Here is a 17,471-nt window from a genome sequence, read left to right on the forward strand (position 1 = left end):
AGGTTAAGTCTTTACCTTCAGCACGGTGTAGCACAGGAGCTGTGTGTGCAGGGATAACTGTATGTAAATGAATGAGATACTGAAAATAATCCAGTGAATCTGAGTTTGATTTGGTCATGTTAAAAGGTGCATTAGAATACACATAGTAAGGAAGTTACAGGAAGTAGCAGATGTAGAAGTTTACAGTGAAGGAACCTGAACAGAGATAAAAGGGCACAACGTGCTGTCATGAAAGCAAAAGGTTTATTCATGTTTGAAATCACACAACTACCACAAGGAAGACTTTTCAGTCCAGGGTGTAGTCTGGTTAGAAAGTAACACTAAACATCTTTAATACATTAGAATCACTGCCACAAATCATTTGTCATGACTTTTCAGTTTCAGAATCACATACAATAGAAAAAAGAGAAAAACAAGTTTTGCACCCTGTTGAACAGAGCTGAGAATGTACAGTTCTGAATGCTGAAACCTCTATGCATTACACTTTTTATAGTGACTTTTTTCTTTTCCTTTTTTGCATGATTTAGTAACAAGATGAGCAACATTCAAAATGTTTTTTTTTCTTCTTCAGTATTTACAACAGTTTCACTGTTGGGTGTTAATTTATCAACAATGTTCAGCGCACCCTCCCGCCCCTCGTAAAAGCCACCGACATACAACTTCCCCTCTCCCACTCCCTCCCCCTCCCTGTCCATTTTTCATGGTATTAATATTGTTATCATTTTCACTTTTTTTTATTTTTGTCATTTTATGTGGCTGTGCGGTCACAGCGTTTTATTAAAAGATTAAAATATACATTAGATTACATAGAGAATGAAGAGTGTACAGTGTTACAAGATGGAGTCAAAAGAACTACATAAAAACATTAAATAAGGGCAAAAGAAAGTATGGCGGCCATGTTGTTTAGAGGTAGTAAGTGAGCACTCTAAGCTACAGAAATGTCAGAAATCATCGGTGTATGAATTTGAATGAGGTAATAAAGCTGCGTATTGATTGGTGGGGTGTATAATTACTCTTAAGCTATATTATGTACAACTTTTCCTGTGTAACGGGGCCGGCTCCTGTGCTGTGACGGGATGATCTACTGTTGGAGAGGAGGAGGGGGGAATTTGTTTGATAAGCAGTACAAAAAAATGTTTACATATGTACATACTAAACATCAAATTATAAAATATGGAATGGTGTCATGTTAAAGTCAAGCAATCCATCACACTCCTTTATGTTGCAGACTTTGAATAGTGATTTCCTTCGACTAATGTATACAGCTGTGAGGCAAAAATAAATCTTGAAAGGAACTACAAAGCTGCCATTGAGCTGTCAGCGGTAGCATTGTTGAGTTGCTGGACAAGATTGCGAGCACATTACAGTCAAAGAAACAGCTGCTTTAATCTATGTGTGGTATGAACTGAATGAGGGCCCAATTATGGAAGTGGAAAGCTGTAATTAAATCAGAAACCAGACAAGTTAAAGCGCCATAAAAAAAAAGAAACACTGAAGAGAGTGTCATCCAGTTGTGAAAGTTCATATCCTGAAAGTTTACGGAGCATCATCTGTTTTCTGTTTGTACACGTGTGTGTGTGTGTGTGCTTACCCCTATGACAAAGAAATGATGATGTTTACTGTTGATTCATGAGGACAGAAAGAAACCACCGAACGATCAGGAAACACTTTATGTCGGATGGTGTCGAATTGCGTGTCATTTGGGTGGAATTTTTGAAGGTACAGAGAAACAAATCGGTGGTGAAAAGTCTTTTTTCTTGTCGTTAAAAGAGTCTGTTTTTCCCAGTCGGAGGCGAAGATGCATTAATGGCGGATCAATTCGAGGTATCAGAGTGCACACTTCCTGGTCCTTCTGTTGGAGATATTACAGAAGACGGAGTCGTTGCATCTTGCCACCCTCCATTAGCCTGGGACACAAATAGGAAAAGGTTGAGATTACAATCACGCTCCCTGCAACACGATCTCACCACATTTTCACTCCAAAATGTAACACAACACTCCAAAAATGGAAACGAGACATGGATGCTGGTTGTGTCAGCTGACATCAAAACGTCCCACACACTCTGATGCTGTGTGATTAGTCCTCTGCATTACAGTAGCATCAGCAAAGACACTCTCAGAAACAAATTTGTCTCGTGTCCCCACCAATGGGGGCTCTCCCTGAAATCAGCGTCTAAGCAGATTTCTGCAGCGGCCGACAGCTTGTCGCTACATATTCTGCTGTCAGTCAGGAAGAGGGAGGGCTCCAGCCGGGTGAGGTGGGGAGAGCTGAGTGGAAGTGACAGGGCAGGGCCTCTCCCAGAGAGCCAGTCTTAGCCAGCCTGACTTTGCTTCGCTCCAGGCGTGACCTAGCCTTTACTGGATCCCTCTACGTCACTGCCCAACAAAGCTAAAGGTTAGGCTATGCTAATTCATCTATAGGCACGTTCAGCACTATAGCAACAAAAGAGGAGCTTTGGGATGATTCAGAGTGTGTTATTACTGTCTTCTCCTCGTGTTCTGTTTCTCTCTTTTCATGTGTCGAGGCTGTTCAGTGCCGTCAGTTGCTGTTTTAGTGAGGATCATACTGAGCCGTGCTGAGCCAGTGGGCACAGGTCTGCACTGCGCATGGAAGTGAGAAACCTTGTGAGAAAGTGAAAAACACTTGATCCTGGTAGGAGCTGACATGTCTAAAGAGCTTATAGCAACACGGCTTCAGTAAAGCCAAAATGACACCGAAAGCAGTGAGCGCTGGCGTCAGCCCCCACCATTTGTTTACATGGGATGTGTTAATTTTTCTCTGCAGAAAAACACTTTCTTCTTCATTTCCAGTAACACTGCTGTGAATCTAACGCCTCATTTTGATGCTAAAGCTTTAAATAATATTAGGCTGTGAATATGCGCGCATTATACCCAACAGGCATGACAATATGAAGGGAGCAAACACTGAAGCTCTGATATAGTGCAGAGAAAGCTGTCTGATATTATTCCTCTCCCTCCCTCACTCCCTCCCTCCTCATCCTCTCATCAACCAAATTAATCTTTACCCTGATAGCTGCAGATTATGTGCTGCTTTACAAAAAGGCGCCATATCAAACCTCATCAAGGAAGATGGAATTCATGTCTGGAAAGAGCTGCAGGCGATCACATGTTCATATTTTATCATGGAGATAAGGCTATGGAAAATTCTGTGAAGCATTTCAAAACAGCTAAATGCAACAGATACAGAGCAGGGGAGCTCTGTTTTTTTTTTCCATCTCATTTTAGGTTTGAGTCGAATAAAGTATTAAAAGATGTCTGGAAGTATAAATCTGAGGATTTTACAGTCATCTAATAAACAAACCCTGCTTTTATTTACATCAGGTGATAAACTACACATGTAAGATTATCCGTCTTTCTCTAACTGGAAGGAGTTCAACGCTGCCTGCCATCTTAGTTTGATTGAAATGTAGCTCAGAGACCAGGATCTTAATTTTGATATAAACGTGATGGCTTCAAGAAGCCCTGTTAGAGCCCAAAACATAACAACAACCCAAAATGTGGTAAAAGAAAATTGTAATAAAATCACAAAATGCAATAACTGACCCAAAATGTAACAAAAGGGCTGAGCCTAAATTGTAAAAAAAAAATGTAATAAAACCCAAAATGTTTGAACTTAGCTAGCTATGTACGGATCTGATCATGTGATCGGAAATCGAGGCCAATTACGTGGTTACAGACTCAATGTATGTATATATATTCATTCTTAATATTTTTGTTTTTATCACATCTATAATATTTATATGGTATTTATAAACAAATGGGTAAAATAACAGCTCAGGATTTACTACCGTTAAGCGGTGGTGCAGAGTCAGACCGTCTCAACTCCACACAAAAACAACGCTGAGCATGACGTCACTTTGCTGCAGGGACACTTTTGGTCACTTTAGGAGCTTAAAGCTGGAAGTGCCATGTATCGCAGTACAAGTACCAGATCGGGACTGAGTACCGTTAGATACTCAAAATCCAATGGCTTGGACTCGTGGGCAAAAACGGATGATCAGAAAATCCTCAGTATGCATTTTGGGCTCAGCACTTTTGTTACATTACCGACCTGGTATCGTTTTTTCTTTATCACATTTTGGGTTGTTGTTACGTTTCGGATCATTGTTACGTTTCAGGCTCTAAGAAGACTTTTTTTGTTGACGAAGGTGCCGTGTGCTAATCTGTTGATCACTTATTGGAGGTTTGCATCTCTATTAAACAAAAAATTGATCTAACACAGTTAGGGATGGGTACCAAACTAGGTACTTTTATAGGTACTGACCAAATTCTGTCAAAAGTACCGGGTACCGATTCACGTAAAATCAAAAGGTACCATCTTTAGGTACCTAAATGCATCTTTGTGACAGTGAGGGTGTGGAAGAGTAAGTGATTTTCCATGCTGGACATGAACACAGCATTGCAAGGTTACATATTGACCAATAAATATGTTAAGTTGAAAAAAATGCATATTTTATTACTAAAAAAAAATTATATTTTTTACCACATAAACACAAAAAAGTACCAAAAATTGGTACCGTTGAGTACTGGTACCGATTGCCTGGTACCGGGCATCGGTACCGTATCGTTTCAAGTGTGAAAGGTACCCATCCCTAAACACAGTGGTTAAGAGGAAACTCTCTACAAGCTTTATTTGTTGAGCTGTTAAATACATTGGTGAAAAGCTTACTGCGACAGACACACCATCCTCCATGTAATGTGAAATAATGCAGATTCTCCACACAGTGTTATAAGCATAAAAGTCACAGTACAGGTCTTGAGTCTTCAAAGCCTTTCGCTCAGAATTTCCCCCGTCATGATAAATAAACATGTACTTACATTTAAGCCATGTGGACTGTACATGGTATTTCCCCCCAGAGCATCATTGTATCCTGCCGTCTGACTGATAACATGGCGCAGGGTATCCACCTAAGGGGACAGACAAGGTGGACAAGCCGGTCAACTCAGAGTCTCCGAGCCGGCCGACACTAACTGTGAACATGCTCTGTGAAGTTACAGGTAGTGACTAGTGTGAAATCACAAAAGGTGTCCTGCAGCAGATGCACTAACTCTGCTAACAGATTCTCTAATGAAAAAAGCAAACTGACTTTAGCAGCATGCTCGTGTCTGTTAAATTTCTACGGTGGCTACAATGAAAAATAAACACTAACAGTGCTGAGTTACAGAGATGTGTAGATGTTTTAAATTATCTCTGTCTTTGAAGTGACTGGATGATGTTTTCCTACGTGCATGGCAGTAACTGTGTGTCAGTTGTGCAGCTGCGTGAAACTAACAAAATGGAAGACGTCAACAACACACAATAACGAGATGAAACAGGAAGATAGCGATAGAAAGTACAGAAAAAAAGGGGAAAACACAGTACCAAGAACCCAATACCAACCCAAGAGTTCAAGTCAAAGCCAAATGCATTCACTAGATGTTTGTTTGAGGTGTTTGGAATAGAAACCAGTGAGTTGCTTTGCAGGGTGGGATTATATTTTGGCTGCCAAAATATTCCATCCAAAGCGAAATAGTCGGTAAACACTTGAGCCAATCGGACTTTTTAAGGAGGCCTCGATGTTTCTTTTGAACTGCCCTCACATACAGCAGCGTCTTTTTTTCTTGTTTGTCTATTTTTGGTTGTGCTCCAGACTGCACTGTGGATGGCTCAGTACACAGGCAAGACAAGGACAGCTCTCTGCACTGCTAAGAGTCAGGAACTGTCCCCCGATTGTGGATCCTACCTGTGACTGTACATTGGCTCCGACTTGTGCCCCTTGGTAAGAATCCCCATTCAGACTCTGCATGCTCAAGAACATGTCCCCAGAGTTTGGGAGGTTAAAAGAACCTGAAGAACCTGGAAAGGGAGGATGTAAGTAGCTGAATACATGAGAAGGCTATAAAAGGAAAGCACAGACGCACAAGAGACACGCACACCACGCTCACCAAAAAGTACACTAAAGAATGATTCCCATAAAGCAAGCAACTACAGGGATGGAAGAAAGGAAGAAAAAGAAACTAACAGAAGAGGAAGAGATGCAGAAGGATTCAGGAGGATCTATTTTTCTTTACGAATGCGGAGGACACAAATGAAATGAAAATCACATGACACAAGAGGGGACCGGTCGCCTAAGCTCCCAATTGTTCCACATCACCTACTTCCAATCTAAGGTTTTGGCGGGGAGGTATCACATGGTAAATGACAAGGACAATAAGAAGCTTATGAAAAGACCAGTACCAGTAAACATGTTGGTTAAAAGAGTGTTTTTGCTCTCGGCAGAATCCAGCTGAAACTCTTCATCTTTCATCTGGAATCCTGGGTGCAAGAAAAAGGGACCACTTCATAAGCTTACCACACCCAGACGCAGGTCAACCAAGTCCAAACTCAGCATTACAGTACTCATTAAAGTGGATTAAACATGCCCTCTGAGGCTCCATATGCCTTTGTGACTCTCATTCAATGTGAAATGCATACTCTGATACTATGTAACTGTAACTAAAATGCTCCCAGCAGTTATGTTTCACTTTATTTTGCGGAAAAAAACACTACTATTCAGTGGGACTACATACCATTACATTATAAATGACAGGAAGTTGACAGAAAGTCAAGGGGAAAACAAATCCCATGGCATCTTTCTGATTCTTTTCTATTTTTGCCAAAAATACATATGTTCTCGGTTCACAAGTCAGGAACGCTCTCTTTATGCATGAGTTTTCTTGGCATCAACTGTCTTATAGACAGGAGACACTGTGATCCCCGAGCTGGGAGCAGAGCCTGTCACTCTTCTCTGTGTGAATGGTGCATGAGAGAGTGAGGCAGGTAGGCAGCAGGTTAACAGCTGAGGTAAAGGGCAGATCTGTTTTTGTCTATATGCAGAGAGGCCTACCGGAGTTGGGTGTGGTAGGGGAGTTGGCCTGGCTGTTCTGCACTGCAGCGGCTGCAGCATGCGCTGCGTTTACGGCGGTCTTGGCGGCATACAGGTTCGCTTCTTCCTGAAACTTGCCGATATTTTTCTTGTACCGGATCCTTTTGTTGCCAAACCAGTTGGATACCTGTGTGCGAGAGCAGAGGGAGGAGGAGCAGAGGAGTCAGACGTCAAGCAGCCACAGCAGCGTGCACTGAGCAGTGTGATTGTTTCAAGATGTCATGTTTGGGTCCATCAAGTACCCAATTCCCAGCCCCTGCAGCACTGTCCGCCGGGTACACGAGCTAATTAAGCCGTAATCAGGAGCCACTTGTGTCTTCTCATGGATGGGAGCATGACATGCTCTCAGATGTGTCTCCTGACAAAACTAAAACACAAGGGGCTCCTCCTGCACACACTTAAGTCAGCGTAAGATATACAGAGTATTTCTCCTATCAGAGCTGATTGTTAAAGATGCAAATCCCTCAGTGAAATATGTGAGTGCTCATATTTCACCCTCTGAGGAATTCTCACTGATTCCAGATCAGTGAGTCTGCATGATTGACACCTTATGTAAATGCATTATGAAATATTACCAAGAAAAAGCAAGGGCAGTTATTTATAACACTGATATTTTAACATAAAAATGATAAAAACAAAAAGTGTAAAACATTATCTGTATTAAATTCTCATATTGGACTGAAGCCTTTGTATATCACCCCTCATTCAGATAAACAGTCAATGATTAGTGATGGCTGGCAAAGGCAGCTGTTTTTAACAGCGTTATTTTTAACACCAAACATTAACATACAGCAATGAAACATTTAACTCTTTTAAATGTACACTAAATAACAACAGAAGCTTCTTTCAGTGTCGTTCTTATTAAAAACAGAGTTTAGACATGCAGACATGTAAACACTGTAAACAGTGCAGTCAGTGTTAATAGATGTATACTAAAAGAAAACATCCTATTAAAATGGAATAGAAATCTTTATGCACTACAAAAAACTCGTTTGAGTGTCTTAAAGTGGGTATATTCAGATTTCCTGCAGCTGGAAATGTTAATCCTGTTGGATTGAAATGCTGACATCTAGCATCAGTCAGACTGCAAAGTTGTACAGGGCTGAACCTTATGTGTGAATGCTGGCTCTGCAATAACCCTGGAATAATAATGAGGTGATGCTTGTTTTTAATGGTTCTATAAATTAGAGTGTCTTGTCGCTGCACCGCTGCCCCCCCACCCCCCACCACTACCACCCCCCTTCTCAGGCCCTGCAGCCCACGGCTGGACCAGCCAAAGAGCAGCTGCCCCTAATGACGCTTTATTTAATTTCCACCCATGTGCTTAAATTTTAATATCCCCAGCAGCCGCCGATGCTGCGGCGTGAAAACTGACTGGATTTGCAGGACATCAGATCATTTCTATCCTGCACGTCTCTGTGCTCTAAATCTTTAATATCTAGGCAATTAAAATTAATGACCATTCAGGCGAGGCCCACTGTTGGCAGGGTTTCCTTGACATCAATTGTTTGATGGGTTTACCTAGAGGTTAAACTAACAAGCAAGGTTTAATTGGAAGCAATGAAAGCCCTGGCCATCATCCTTTTTACTTAACCTGCTTAGAGTGGATTGTGGAGCCAAAGACCAGGCAATATTCTCCTCTTTCAGACAGCTCACATAGTGAGGCAGAGAAACCCTGGGAATCATAGAAACTGCTTTCTAAAGCTCATCAGTCTAGCTGATGTAAAACAATGTTGTGCAAACAGTGTATTAAACAGAACTACATTCATTAATATGTCAGTTTTTGGTGTTTGCACACAGAGACATACTTCAGTCATTAAATCTGAAAGTTGACAGCTGTAGATTAGTTAACTTCTCACTGATATGTCAGCAAATCATATCAACGCTTCATATCTATTCTATGTGACTATTTGATTAGCTATCAACACATTAATCCTGAATAACTGTCTTCCACCACTGCATGGTTTTATAAGCCTGGTCAGACTCTGCTGGCATCAGATTCTGGACGTTACATCACCCCTCTCCGTCCTACACGTTTCTCTCCTGCCCACTGAACTCTGGCTTTAGTGATTCTGGGGTTCAGCTAAATATTGAACAAATGCACTGCTCTGGAAGGTGTGGAGCACAACCCAATCTACAGAACTAATTCCCTTTTATCTTGTGGCAGGCCATGCATTCAATTGACTCCTATGTGTGGTGAGAACCAGGTTGTGAGATTGAATTACCTGACATCAGCAGCCTCAGAGGCAGCGATTGTATAATGACCATGCAGACTCTGTGCGAGAACACGATATCCGCTGCCTACACTGCTGCTGCCCACGAGAGAGGCCGCCTTGCTGTGGTTAATAATTCAAACTATTTCACCCTATTTCAGGTCAATACTGCTCGCTAGTCAATGTAAGGCAATGCATGATCTGTGTATGATCTCAATATATCCGAGGTTACAACGCCCTGAGTCTTAAACACACATACAAAGGTGGTCTCACTGGCTGTGATACCATCAATTATACAGACAGCATTAATAATGAATAAGAACTCAAGTCTTAGCTTCTCTAAATTCACTATGTTCTGAAATATTGAAAAGTAGCACTCTGGTGAGAAATGTGAGGAATCTTAGCCCTGAAATCTGCCTTAAATGTTAACCTCACACATTGACTTTAACTAAAAAAGCCTCTGAGAACACAAACCGTACAATCACAGGCCTTTACCAAAGACCCAAGAACAGTGCATGCACAGAAGCAAAAATATGACATCTTGTATTTAGAATATCTTCATTGGTGTCGATTTTGGCGCCCCCTGTGGACTGCCAGTCGCGTCCTGCACACGCTGATGTTTTATTTTAGTTATTATTTTTTATTTTTTTTCAAATACTAAATTACTAGTTTTGCAGAGAAACTTTGTTAGAATCTAAAACACAGGCAATTTTTGCGTAATTGCAGCAGCTTTAACACTAACAACAACTATTAAGCAATAATGACTCTTGTAAAGAATGACCTTGTTAGCTTTTATAGGTCATAGAGATATTTCTAATTTCAGTCTGTTTTCACATCAAACTGAAAACTTCTTACAGGAGCTTTAAGTCTTGTTATAAACATTTAGTATAATAAGGGCTCTGAGAAAATGTTGGTTTTGTATAAATTGTAATATTGTACTCAGCAATGTTGTGTCAAAACATGAATATCTTTGATCAGTCTTTGATCATCGAAGACACATTTGAGGTTTTAGTTAATTTTCTTAGTGCAAAAATAAAACAAAATGACAGGAGATACCGCAGATACCGTAGGCAAAAAAAATTCATACGTCGAGCAAGTCCTCCTCACCACTAGATGCTGCTAATTGCTGCGGTTTAACACCACAGCAAATGTGCATCAGGTCCTGTTCAGACAATATGAATGACCTAGAAGAGTTAAGAGTCAAACTTCTTTAATTTGCACTTTAGTTTACTTTAGAAATACTTAAACTCTGACAGTTGTTAGTTTTATTGTCCACTTTTAATATACAATTTTTTAATATTTATCAAAAAAAATTCTAAACTCAGAGAGAGTTGTTTGTGTTTTATTTAGACTTAAGTGCAGAGTGACTGTGCTGTCTTTGATCAAAATGATCTGTCACTGTAAATTGAAATTTTATGTATCAAAAGTGCTAGTAGTATCTGTACTCAGTATCGGTGAGTACTCAAGAAGGAGTACTCGTACTGGTATAGGTCTACATAAGAAGTGGTATCCAACATCCCTATTTAAAACAATTTAAAAAGCATTTCTCCCCTTGTTAGAGGCATAGCAATTTATTTTTGTAATTTTTTTATGATGTTAAAACTCAAAAAAGGCCATAAACATTTTCACTTGTTGGCCTGTGTGGGTCATATAATCACAGTTTGTCTTTTTGCTTTACACTCCCGTATCGGTGCAATAAAAATATCGAGTGAGTTAAACTGACTGAAAACTTTATCTCATTAAATGATTAGATTATGGCTATTTTTCCTTATGAGAGCATAATTTGATATTTAAAAAGTTTTTGGAATCACTACAAATGTTTACTAATGGGTCCCACAGTAGTCCCAAAAAAAAAAAAAATACATTTAGGACTGAATAACCACCAAGTATCACTGTTATATTGTATTACCAAGCTCTTGGTGATTTCCAGCCCTGATCCAAAATGACTGCTCAGTGCTATTACACTTGAGTTTAAATCAAAAACTCTCAGTTTCAACTGCAGGCACCCCCTGATGTAAAGAGGCTTTCCTCTCAGGGAACAACGTTTGTGCATCACTCGTATTTCTAATGACCCCTGCTACTAAAATGATGCAGGGGGTTTCGTCAGTGATGATGTATTGAGCCTAGCTGCAGACAGATATTGGCATACCATTCACTACTGATGGTTTTTTACTTAATGAACTGCTTGTGCAATAAACAAAGCTGGAAAAACAAGCGTTTTAGGGGTGTGTTTGAAAAATGACTTAACCGAGCCCTCAAAGTAGCATTTGTGAGTCTGAAGGGGGCTGGGTCCCGATGAGGGATAACACACTTACGGCATCATGTCGAGCCTTTGACTTTGTTACTCACTTAAAATGAGGCAAAGCACTAAGAATGAGTCAATAGGAATGTCTGCGGCGGCCTCTGCTCGTCGTTGAGAATGCCACTAATGGGGCCTGAGATGAGTTCAAGTGAATTTTTAAAAGCCCTCTAATTTCTGCTCAGACTGATTCCCTCTCATGGGAGCCGGCACAGTGGCCTTCAGATAACAAAGTGGAGCTCCATTTGTGAAGGTTGGCAGCCATGTTTTTACCGCTATAAGCACACAGTGGTCAGGAGTTGGGTTGAGGGGGTGTAGATAAACTCAGAGTGGAGTTTGCAGGTTGAAAAGTACCACACAGTTAGTTAAAATTCTACAACAAACAAATGTAAACCAAAGCAAAAAAAGGTACAGTTTCACATTAGTACACACATAATATGGTGATAATATGAGAGTAGCTTAAAATATGGATCAATCAACAATAGTCTGTGTTCTTGGGTGACTTTAAGGTGGAATGCAAAAGCTAAAAAAATCTCATCTTCTTCTTTAAAAAAAAGTAAAATAAACTTCAAATACTGCAGTTTATGATAGCATTAGCATTATTCCAGTAGTGAGGGAGGGAGGCTTTGTGTAGTGCAAAAAACTGTGAGGCTAATACATCATACATAAACAAAAAAAATGAAAACAGTGGATCAGGAGAAGTCATGACATACCTGTGATACTGTGATGGTGCTTCCCACCCCCTGAAGGCAAAAAAGAATGGGCTTTTACAGTATCTGACTCTTCATGGCTACACTCAATATACCCCTCAACACCCCCTCCCCACACAGCACAAAAAACACTGCAGATTATTGTATAGATTCATGTTTCTCTCATATCGTGTCTCATGAGGACAACCATAAAACAATAGAGTATGAAAGTCTAGTCACAATCATAGCAAGAGGAAAAGAGAGCACAGGATAATAATGCTTTGGATGTGGGGGTTAGGTGTGAGAGATATTGCCTCCAGGTTTACCCAACAAGAAAGCTATCCTATATATACTCATATACGTGGGAAAGTGGTATCTTTAACTCTAAAGTATAACTGTGAATTAGCAGCCCCTCAAGGTCACTTGAACAGAAAACATCCTAATAAATATCATCCAGTGTTTCTGAAGCAGTAGACTTTAACTGCTTTTCTTAAAATAATGGATGGTGCCATTTTTCTTCCCGGCTTATGACCTGCGCGGCTGGCCAGGCACCACAGAGAGCACACATGGTGGATGGGAATGAGGGGTAAAAATGGCAGGGGACCCCGTGTAAGGAAGGACAGCATAGAGCTTTGATTGAGGCCAAGATGATATAGGCCTCCCCTCCCTGTGGCCCTGCTCTGACTGACTGGGACCAGCCTTGACTGAAGCATCATTAGGCAGCCACAATGTCAAGGTTAGCTAAGGACGGACATTGTGTCTTGTCGATGGTGCGACCTACGCTAACTATCCCTCTGGGCTTTCCCACCCTGATTACCCACCAGCTACTGTACGAGGAGCAACTACCCACCTGGGAAACTGTGATGCTGCACTTCTTAGCCAGCTCTTCTTTGGCCTCCTCGCTTGGGTACGGGTTGCTGAGGTGCGAGTAGAAATATTCGTTCAAAATTTCCGTCGCCTGCTTGCTGAAGTTTCTCCTTTTCCGCCTGGGTTGAGAAAGGAAAAAAAATGAAAGACAAGGCCGAGCGAGCCCTATTAGTGAGGACCAGCATTAACTCATCCATTTGGATCGCACAAATTGCACAATCAATCTCACACATAAATGGTGAAAATAATGAGGAATGGGCTGTGAGGGCCCTCAGGAGCTGGGTATCGTGTCCTGCTCCAAGAGCCTCGTCAACACACGGAAGACCGACCAGACTTCAGCCAATAACAAGCACACACACAAACACACAGTCACAAAACACATACAATGTTTAATTTGGTCTGTTGGTCTGCAATCTCCAGTCCAAGCGTGTAATGTGGAGAGTTTAGTGCAGCGGATGGGTGGGCTTTGTGATGGAGCGCAAAGCCCAGTCGGAGTGCATCTCGGTGCATTATAGAAATCACGGCATGCACAGTTGAGCATTGTTCCTGAAGTGCCACAGCCCCAGGGATCTGCAGCAGAAACAAGCAAACTCTAACTAGATCTGGGTCCCTGTTCCCTCCCAAGGGCACTACTTATCATGTTGTTGAGCATTTGCTTATTTTGCCTTGTTTACCACGCTTCACACAGGCAGCGGGCAGCAAATGTGCTTCCACTTGGCTTGTTTGGCCTCCAACTTGTGCCCTGTTCTCTGCAGAGCTCCTCACTGCACCATGCTGTTAGTGATTAGATTAATCCAAAACACCTGCTGATGACCTCCCCTCCATCCATTACCCAGGACTGGGCCCCCTGTTTCATTTGGTCTTAACTGCTATCAGGTGCAGGGGGCATGATTGTCTTGAAAATGGATAATGCACAGAGCATGAACACAGTTAAAATCATGCATCTTTGCAGCGCTCATACTGGGTGTTGTGCCAGAAAAGTGGGAGCAAAAACAAAGTTCAGACCTGCACACAGTCTAAAAATGACCTTACCCGCTGGGGTAGCTTATATGGGTCATATGGAAGAAGTAAAGTTTCTAGATACCCAACACACACACGTACATGCTCACACTACACACACAATCCACTGACCTGGCATCAAGGAATCTGGAGCGCAGGATCATGACAGCCTCGCAGGTGCTTTGTTTCAGCTGCATCTGGATGGAGCTGAACTTACGGTGGATGATTCCCACCATACGCTCGATCTCTTTGGGGGAGATGGGCCGCGTGCGAGACTGTTCCCTCAGCAGGTTCATCACATGGGTGGTGAATTCGTTACATGCCTGCAAAGTGCAAAGAGACAACAGCAGAAAGTGAGTGCTGTACATGTAATAACATCCAAGAGCTCTTTACAACTCAGAGAAAAGCTCTTAAACATGAAACAAGGCCCTTTTTCGAAAAGCTTGACATGGTGTGTTTTTATGTGACTTTGACGACCTAACGGTGAAGTCATCTCAGAATATCAATGCAGAGTTGCAATTTGGCTGCTCTCCTAATGCAGAGCGAATTTAAACAGCTTTTCGGTAAACCAGTAGTTCATACATGATTAATTAGAATAACTCATTTACGTAGTGCACACTTTAGCTCATTACTCTGAGTAAAATTCGTTAAGTATTTACATTTAGATAATTAAAACCTGGAAACACCCTTAAGAAAGATGCATTTACTCCCAGAGAAGTGTTCTGTGCCCCCGCGTCCCCACCTCCTCTCTCTGAGAGCGGTGAGTAAATTAGTCTAATTTACCTCAGCGGCTTGCTGAGGCATCACTGTTACACCTTCTATTTTCACCCATAATGCCTCTGTGTTTAATGGCAGGCTCAAAGTGCTAGGTGAAGGAGCTGATCATACTTTCATTTAACACCCATGACGAAGGTGCAGCTTCGGATCTCTATAATCAAGTACAACCCAGTGAATAATGCTGCAATTTTTCCTCTGGCTGCTAACACATGCATACTCACGGCAATTTTCACACTAATGCACTCATTGAGCTATTGGTAGTGCTCAAAAGTAATGCGGGGTATTACGTACAGCTCAATAGGGACGTTTATACATGAAGCGATATTCAAACTAGGTGACTTTTAAACGTCTTGATGGTGGAGTTGGAATTCATGTCATGAGGTTTAACTCAGAAGTTGAGAGAAAGTGTAAAAAGAGTTGTGGTTATTGAAACAATTCAACCCACTACATTATAAACAAATGAGGACTCCCCCCTCACCTGTTCGTATTTCTCCAGCTCTGTGTGGTAGATCTGTCTGATCTGGGTGAGTTTGGCTCTGTAGTCGGAATGTTCGATGGAGTTGTCGCCCGCACCGCCGGAGGCCGCGGCTGCAGCTGCTGCGGCAGCAGAACCGCCACCTTTCTCTGGCCCCGCCACGCCCTCTGCCAGCAGCATGTTGTCTAAGCGCATGAGCTGGGGGTCTGGGGGGTCTTCCTCTTGGGCACCGCGGATGCTTAGACCTGCAGAGACACAGAATTTAAGAAAGATGATCAGCTTATGTGGAACAACAGGAAACATAGAAGTTCATATCTCATTTCAGTCCAGGCTGACTTCTTCCTGCCGTTAAAAGTCTTTCGTCTGCAAAGTGTGCTGTTGGGAGATGTTCCCCCTGCAGGTAAGAACCGGGTGCCTCTTGTGCATGTACTGTGTTTCTGTCGCCCCGTGTCTTTGCCTTTTCTCTTTTATTTACACACTGCGCTGCACACTGTGTGTACGGGAAGGCTGACATGACAGCAACATCCATAAACTGACAAATGCTCAATGGTGAAGTGGCACTTCTACTCTGTGAGAGGATGCTAAACAGAAAACTATACCTCGAGTAAGTGTCTCTGTCTGCGACACAGTGAATGCTGAGAGCTCCAAAAAAAGGAACAACTGCTCTCCCCTTTTTTCATTGGCTTACGAGGTGAAGAGTCTCGTATTATTTTTCAATCCTGATTTCGCTCTGTGCTGAGAAGTAATAAAAATGTGCTGGAGAAATAAAAAGGCAAATGAGTTCAGAGTCATTTTCCTGTAAAGTGCTCATTCACATAATCAGTTTTTGCTCCCAGACCCTGCTGTCTTTCTGTCTCGCCAGTTTGTCAGTGGGTCATAATCACCCTGCAGTTAGCATGCATGCACACCTTGATACCCTGGCAATGCAAGCATAGAAAAACACACAAACAAAAAACACTCTGCGGGTCAGAATTACTCAAAAAAAAAAAAAAAAAAAAAACAAGCCGGCGCAATCCACTCTAATAAGTGGATATAAATGTGGCTCAATGGGCAGTAAATACTGAGTGGCTACTCGAACGTTATGATTACCAGAGTTGTTTCAATTCAATAATCCCTCCCGCAATTCAGGGATTTTCAACAGCTCATTACAGCTTCATTAAGATATGGCCAGCCTCTGGATTCTAAATAAGAAGATTAGTGGCTTTATTGTGTCAGCCAGTAGGCATGCAATCAGAGGAGCCCTTTTAGCACGCTTTGACCGACTGACCCTGCAAACATCCACAGGAGTAAACACGAGGGGGAGAAAATACTCCTGAATAAAAACAAATTAGGAAGCACATCATATTGTAGCCGCCCCTCTGATGTTTTCATCTCTGTTGCTGTTTTTGTTCGGCTGCAGAGCAGCTGAAAAACAAATTTGACTCTATTTATGGATGGGCTGGCTTTGAGTCTTTTAGGTGTAATGGTGTGAGAGGAGTGGATGAATGTGGCTATTTGTGTTGGAGACATTGAGATGCTGGACAAGGCTCCATCAGCCTTGCAGAGAGCCAAGCCTATCCATGTGGACAATATGCCACTGCTCCACTAACCCTGATCCACATCACAATGCATCTGCACCCTAACTCCACCCAAAGCTCTCGTTCTGGACCGGCTCGACTGTTTCTATTCCAGTTTGTGCAGCAGGAAACAAAATGATTCGAATGTTGGCTGCCCAGACTCCTGGCTACATATCTCAACGTGTTCTAATAGCTGCTGGTTTGTCTGCCACTACAGTTCATTTTTTCCCTAATTTACTATTTACTCCCACTCTCTGATTCCACGCAGGCTCAGCAGGCTGCACTTTGCTTCGTGCTGCGGGTGGTGGTAAGTAGGTAGGCATGTTTTTCATGTCAGGTATATTAAATATAACTCTGGGACGCAGCGTACATTTCCACACCAAACCCAGTTGTCACTTTCACTCCACTCACTCTGTATCCAGGGGAAATGCAGCTGGGGGAATTTACAGGGCTTTTCAGCTAAATGGGCATAAATCACCGGTTTCATTCAAACTAAATAATCACAGGCCATAAACAGCTACCAGTCTTTTCCCATATATTACCGCAAACTTCCTGTGTGCAATAATGTGTCCATTCACAGCAAAGGAAAAACCAGAGCGAGACATTAGAAAGCGACATGTAATCCTGTTAGTCCGGTGACACGTGGAGTGGCCGTGACATTTTTATCATA

At 42.0% G+C, this 17,471-nt stretch overlaps 1 protein-coding gene across 10 annotated transcripts in view; it reads right to left on the reverse strand.

The window, feature by feature from the left end:
* Positions 1-209: 209 nt before the first annotated feature.
* The window catches only part of pbx3b (pre-B-cell leukemia homeobox 3b), a 62,316-nt gene continuing 45,054 nt past the window's right edge, over positions 210-17,471 (reverse strand). Inside the window, exons 3-11 of one of the 10 annotated variants that reach the window (XM_074670455.1) lie at positions 15,249-15,490; positions 14,126-14,316; positions 12,978-13,113; positions 12,152-12,181; positions 6,888-7,053; positions 6,239-6,316; positions 5,745-5,857; positions 4,840-4,929; positions 211-1,907 (exon numbers count right to left, since the gene is read on the reverse strand). In XM_074670455.1, coding sequence (XP_074526556.1) covers positions 1,815-1,907; positions 4,840-4,929; positions 5,745-5,857; positions 6,239-6,316; positions 6,888-7,053; positions 12,152-12,181; positions 12,978-13,113; positions 14,126-14,316; positions 15,249-15,490 — 1,139 coding nt within the window. In that variant the 3' untranslated portion in view covers positions 211-1,814. Of the gene's footprint in view, positions 1,908-4,839; positions 4,930-5,744; positions 5,858-6,238; positions 6,317-6,887; positions 7,054-12,151; positions 12,182-12,977; positions 13,114-14,125; positions 14,317-15,248; positions 15,491-17,471 lie in introns of all 10 variants that reach the window. The other 9 variants (XM_074670456.1, XM_074670457.1, XM_074670459.1 and 6 more) reach the window with 9 other exon arrangements.

The sequence above is a fragment of the Halichoeres trimaculatus genome, unplaced genomic scaffold, assembly GCF_033239565.1.
Source record: "Halichoeres trimaculatus isolate MK-OKI-2021-1 unplaced genomic scaffold, fHalTri1.1 fHalTri1_scaffold_5, whole genome shotgun sequence".
In the NCBI taxonomy this organism is placed as follows: domain Eukaryota; kingdom Metazoa; phylum Chordata; class Actinopteri; order Labriformes; family Labridae; genus Halichoeres; species Halichoeres trimaculatus.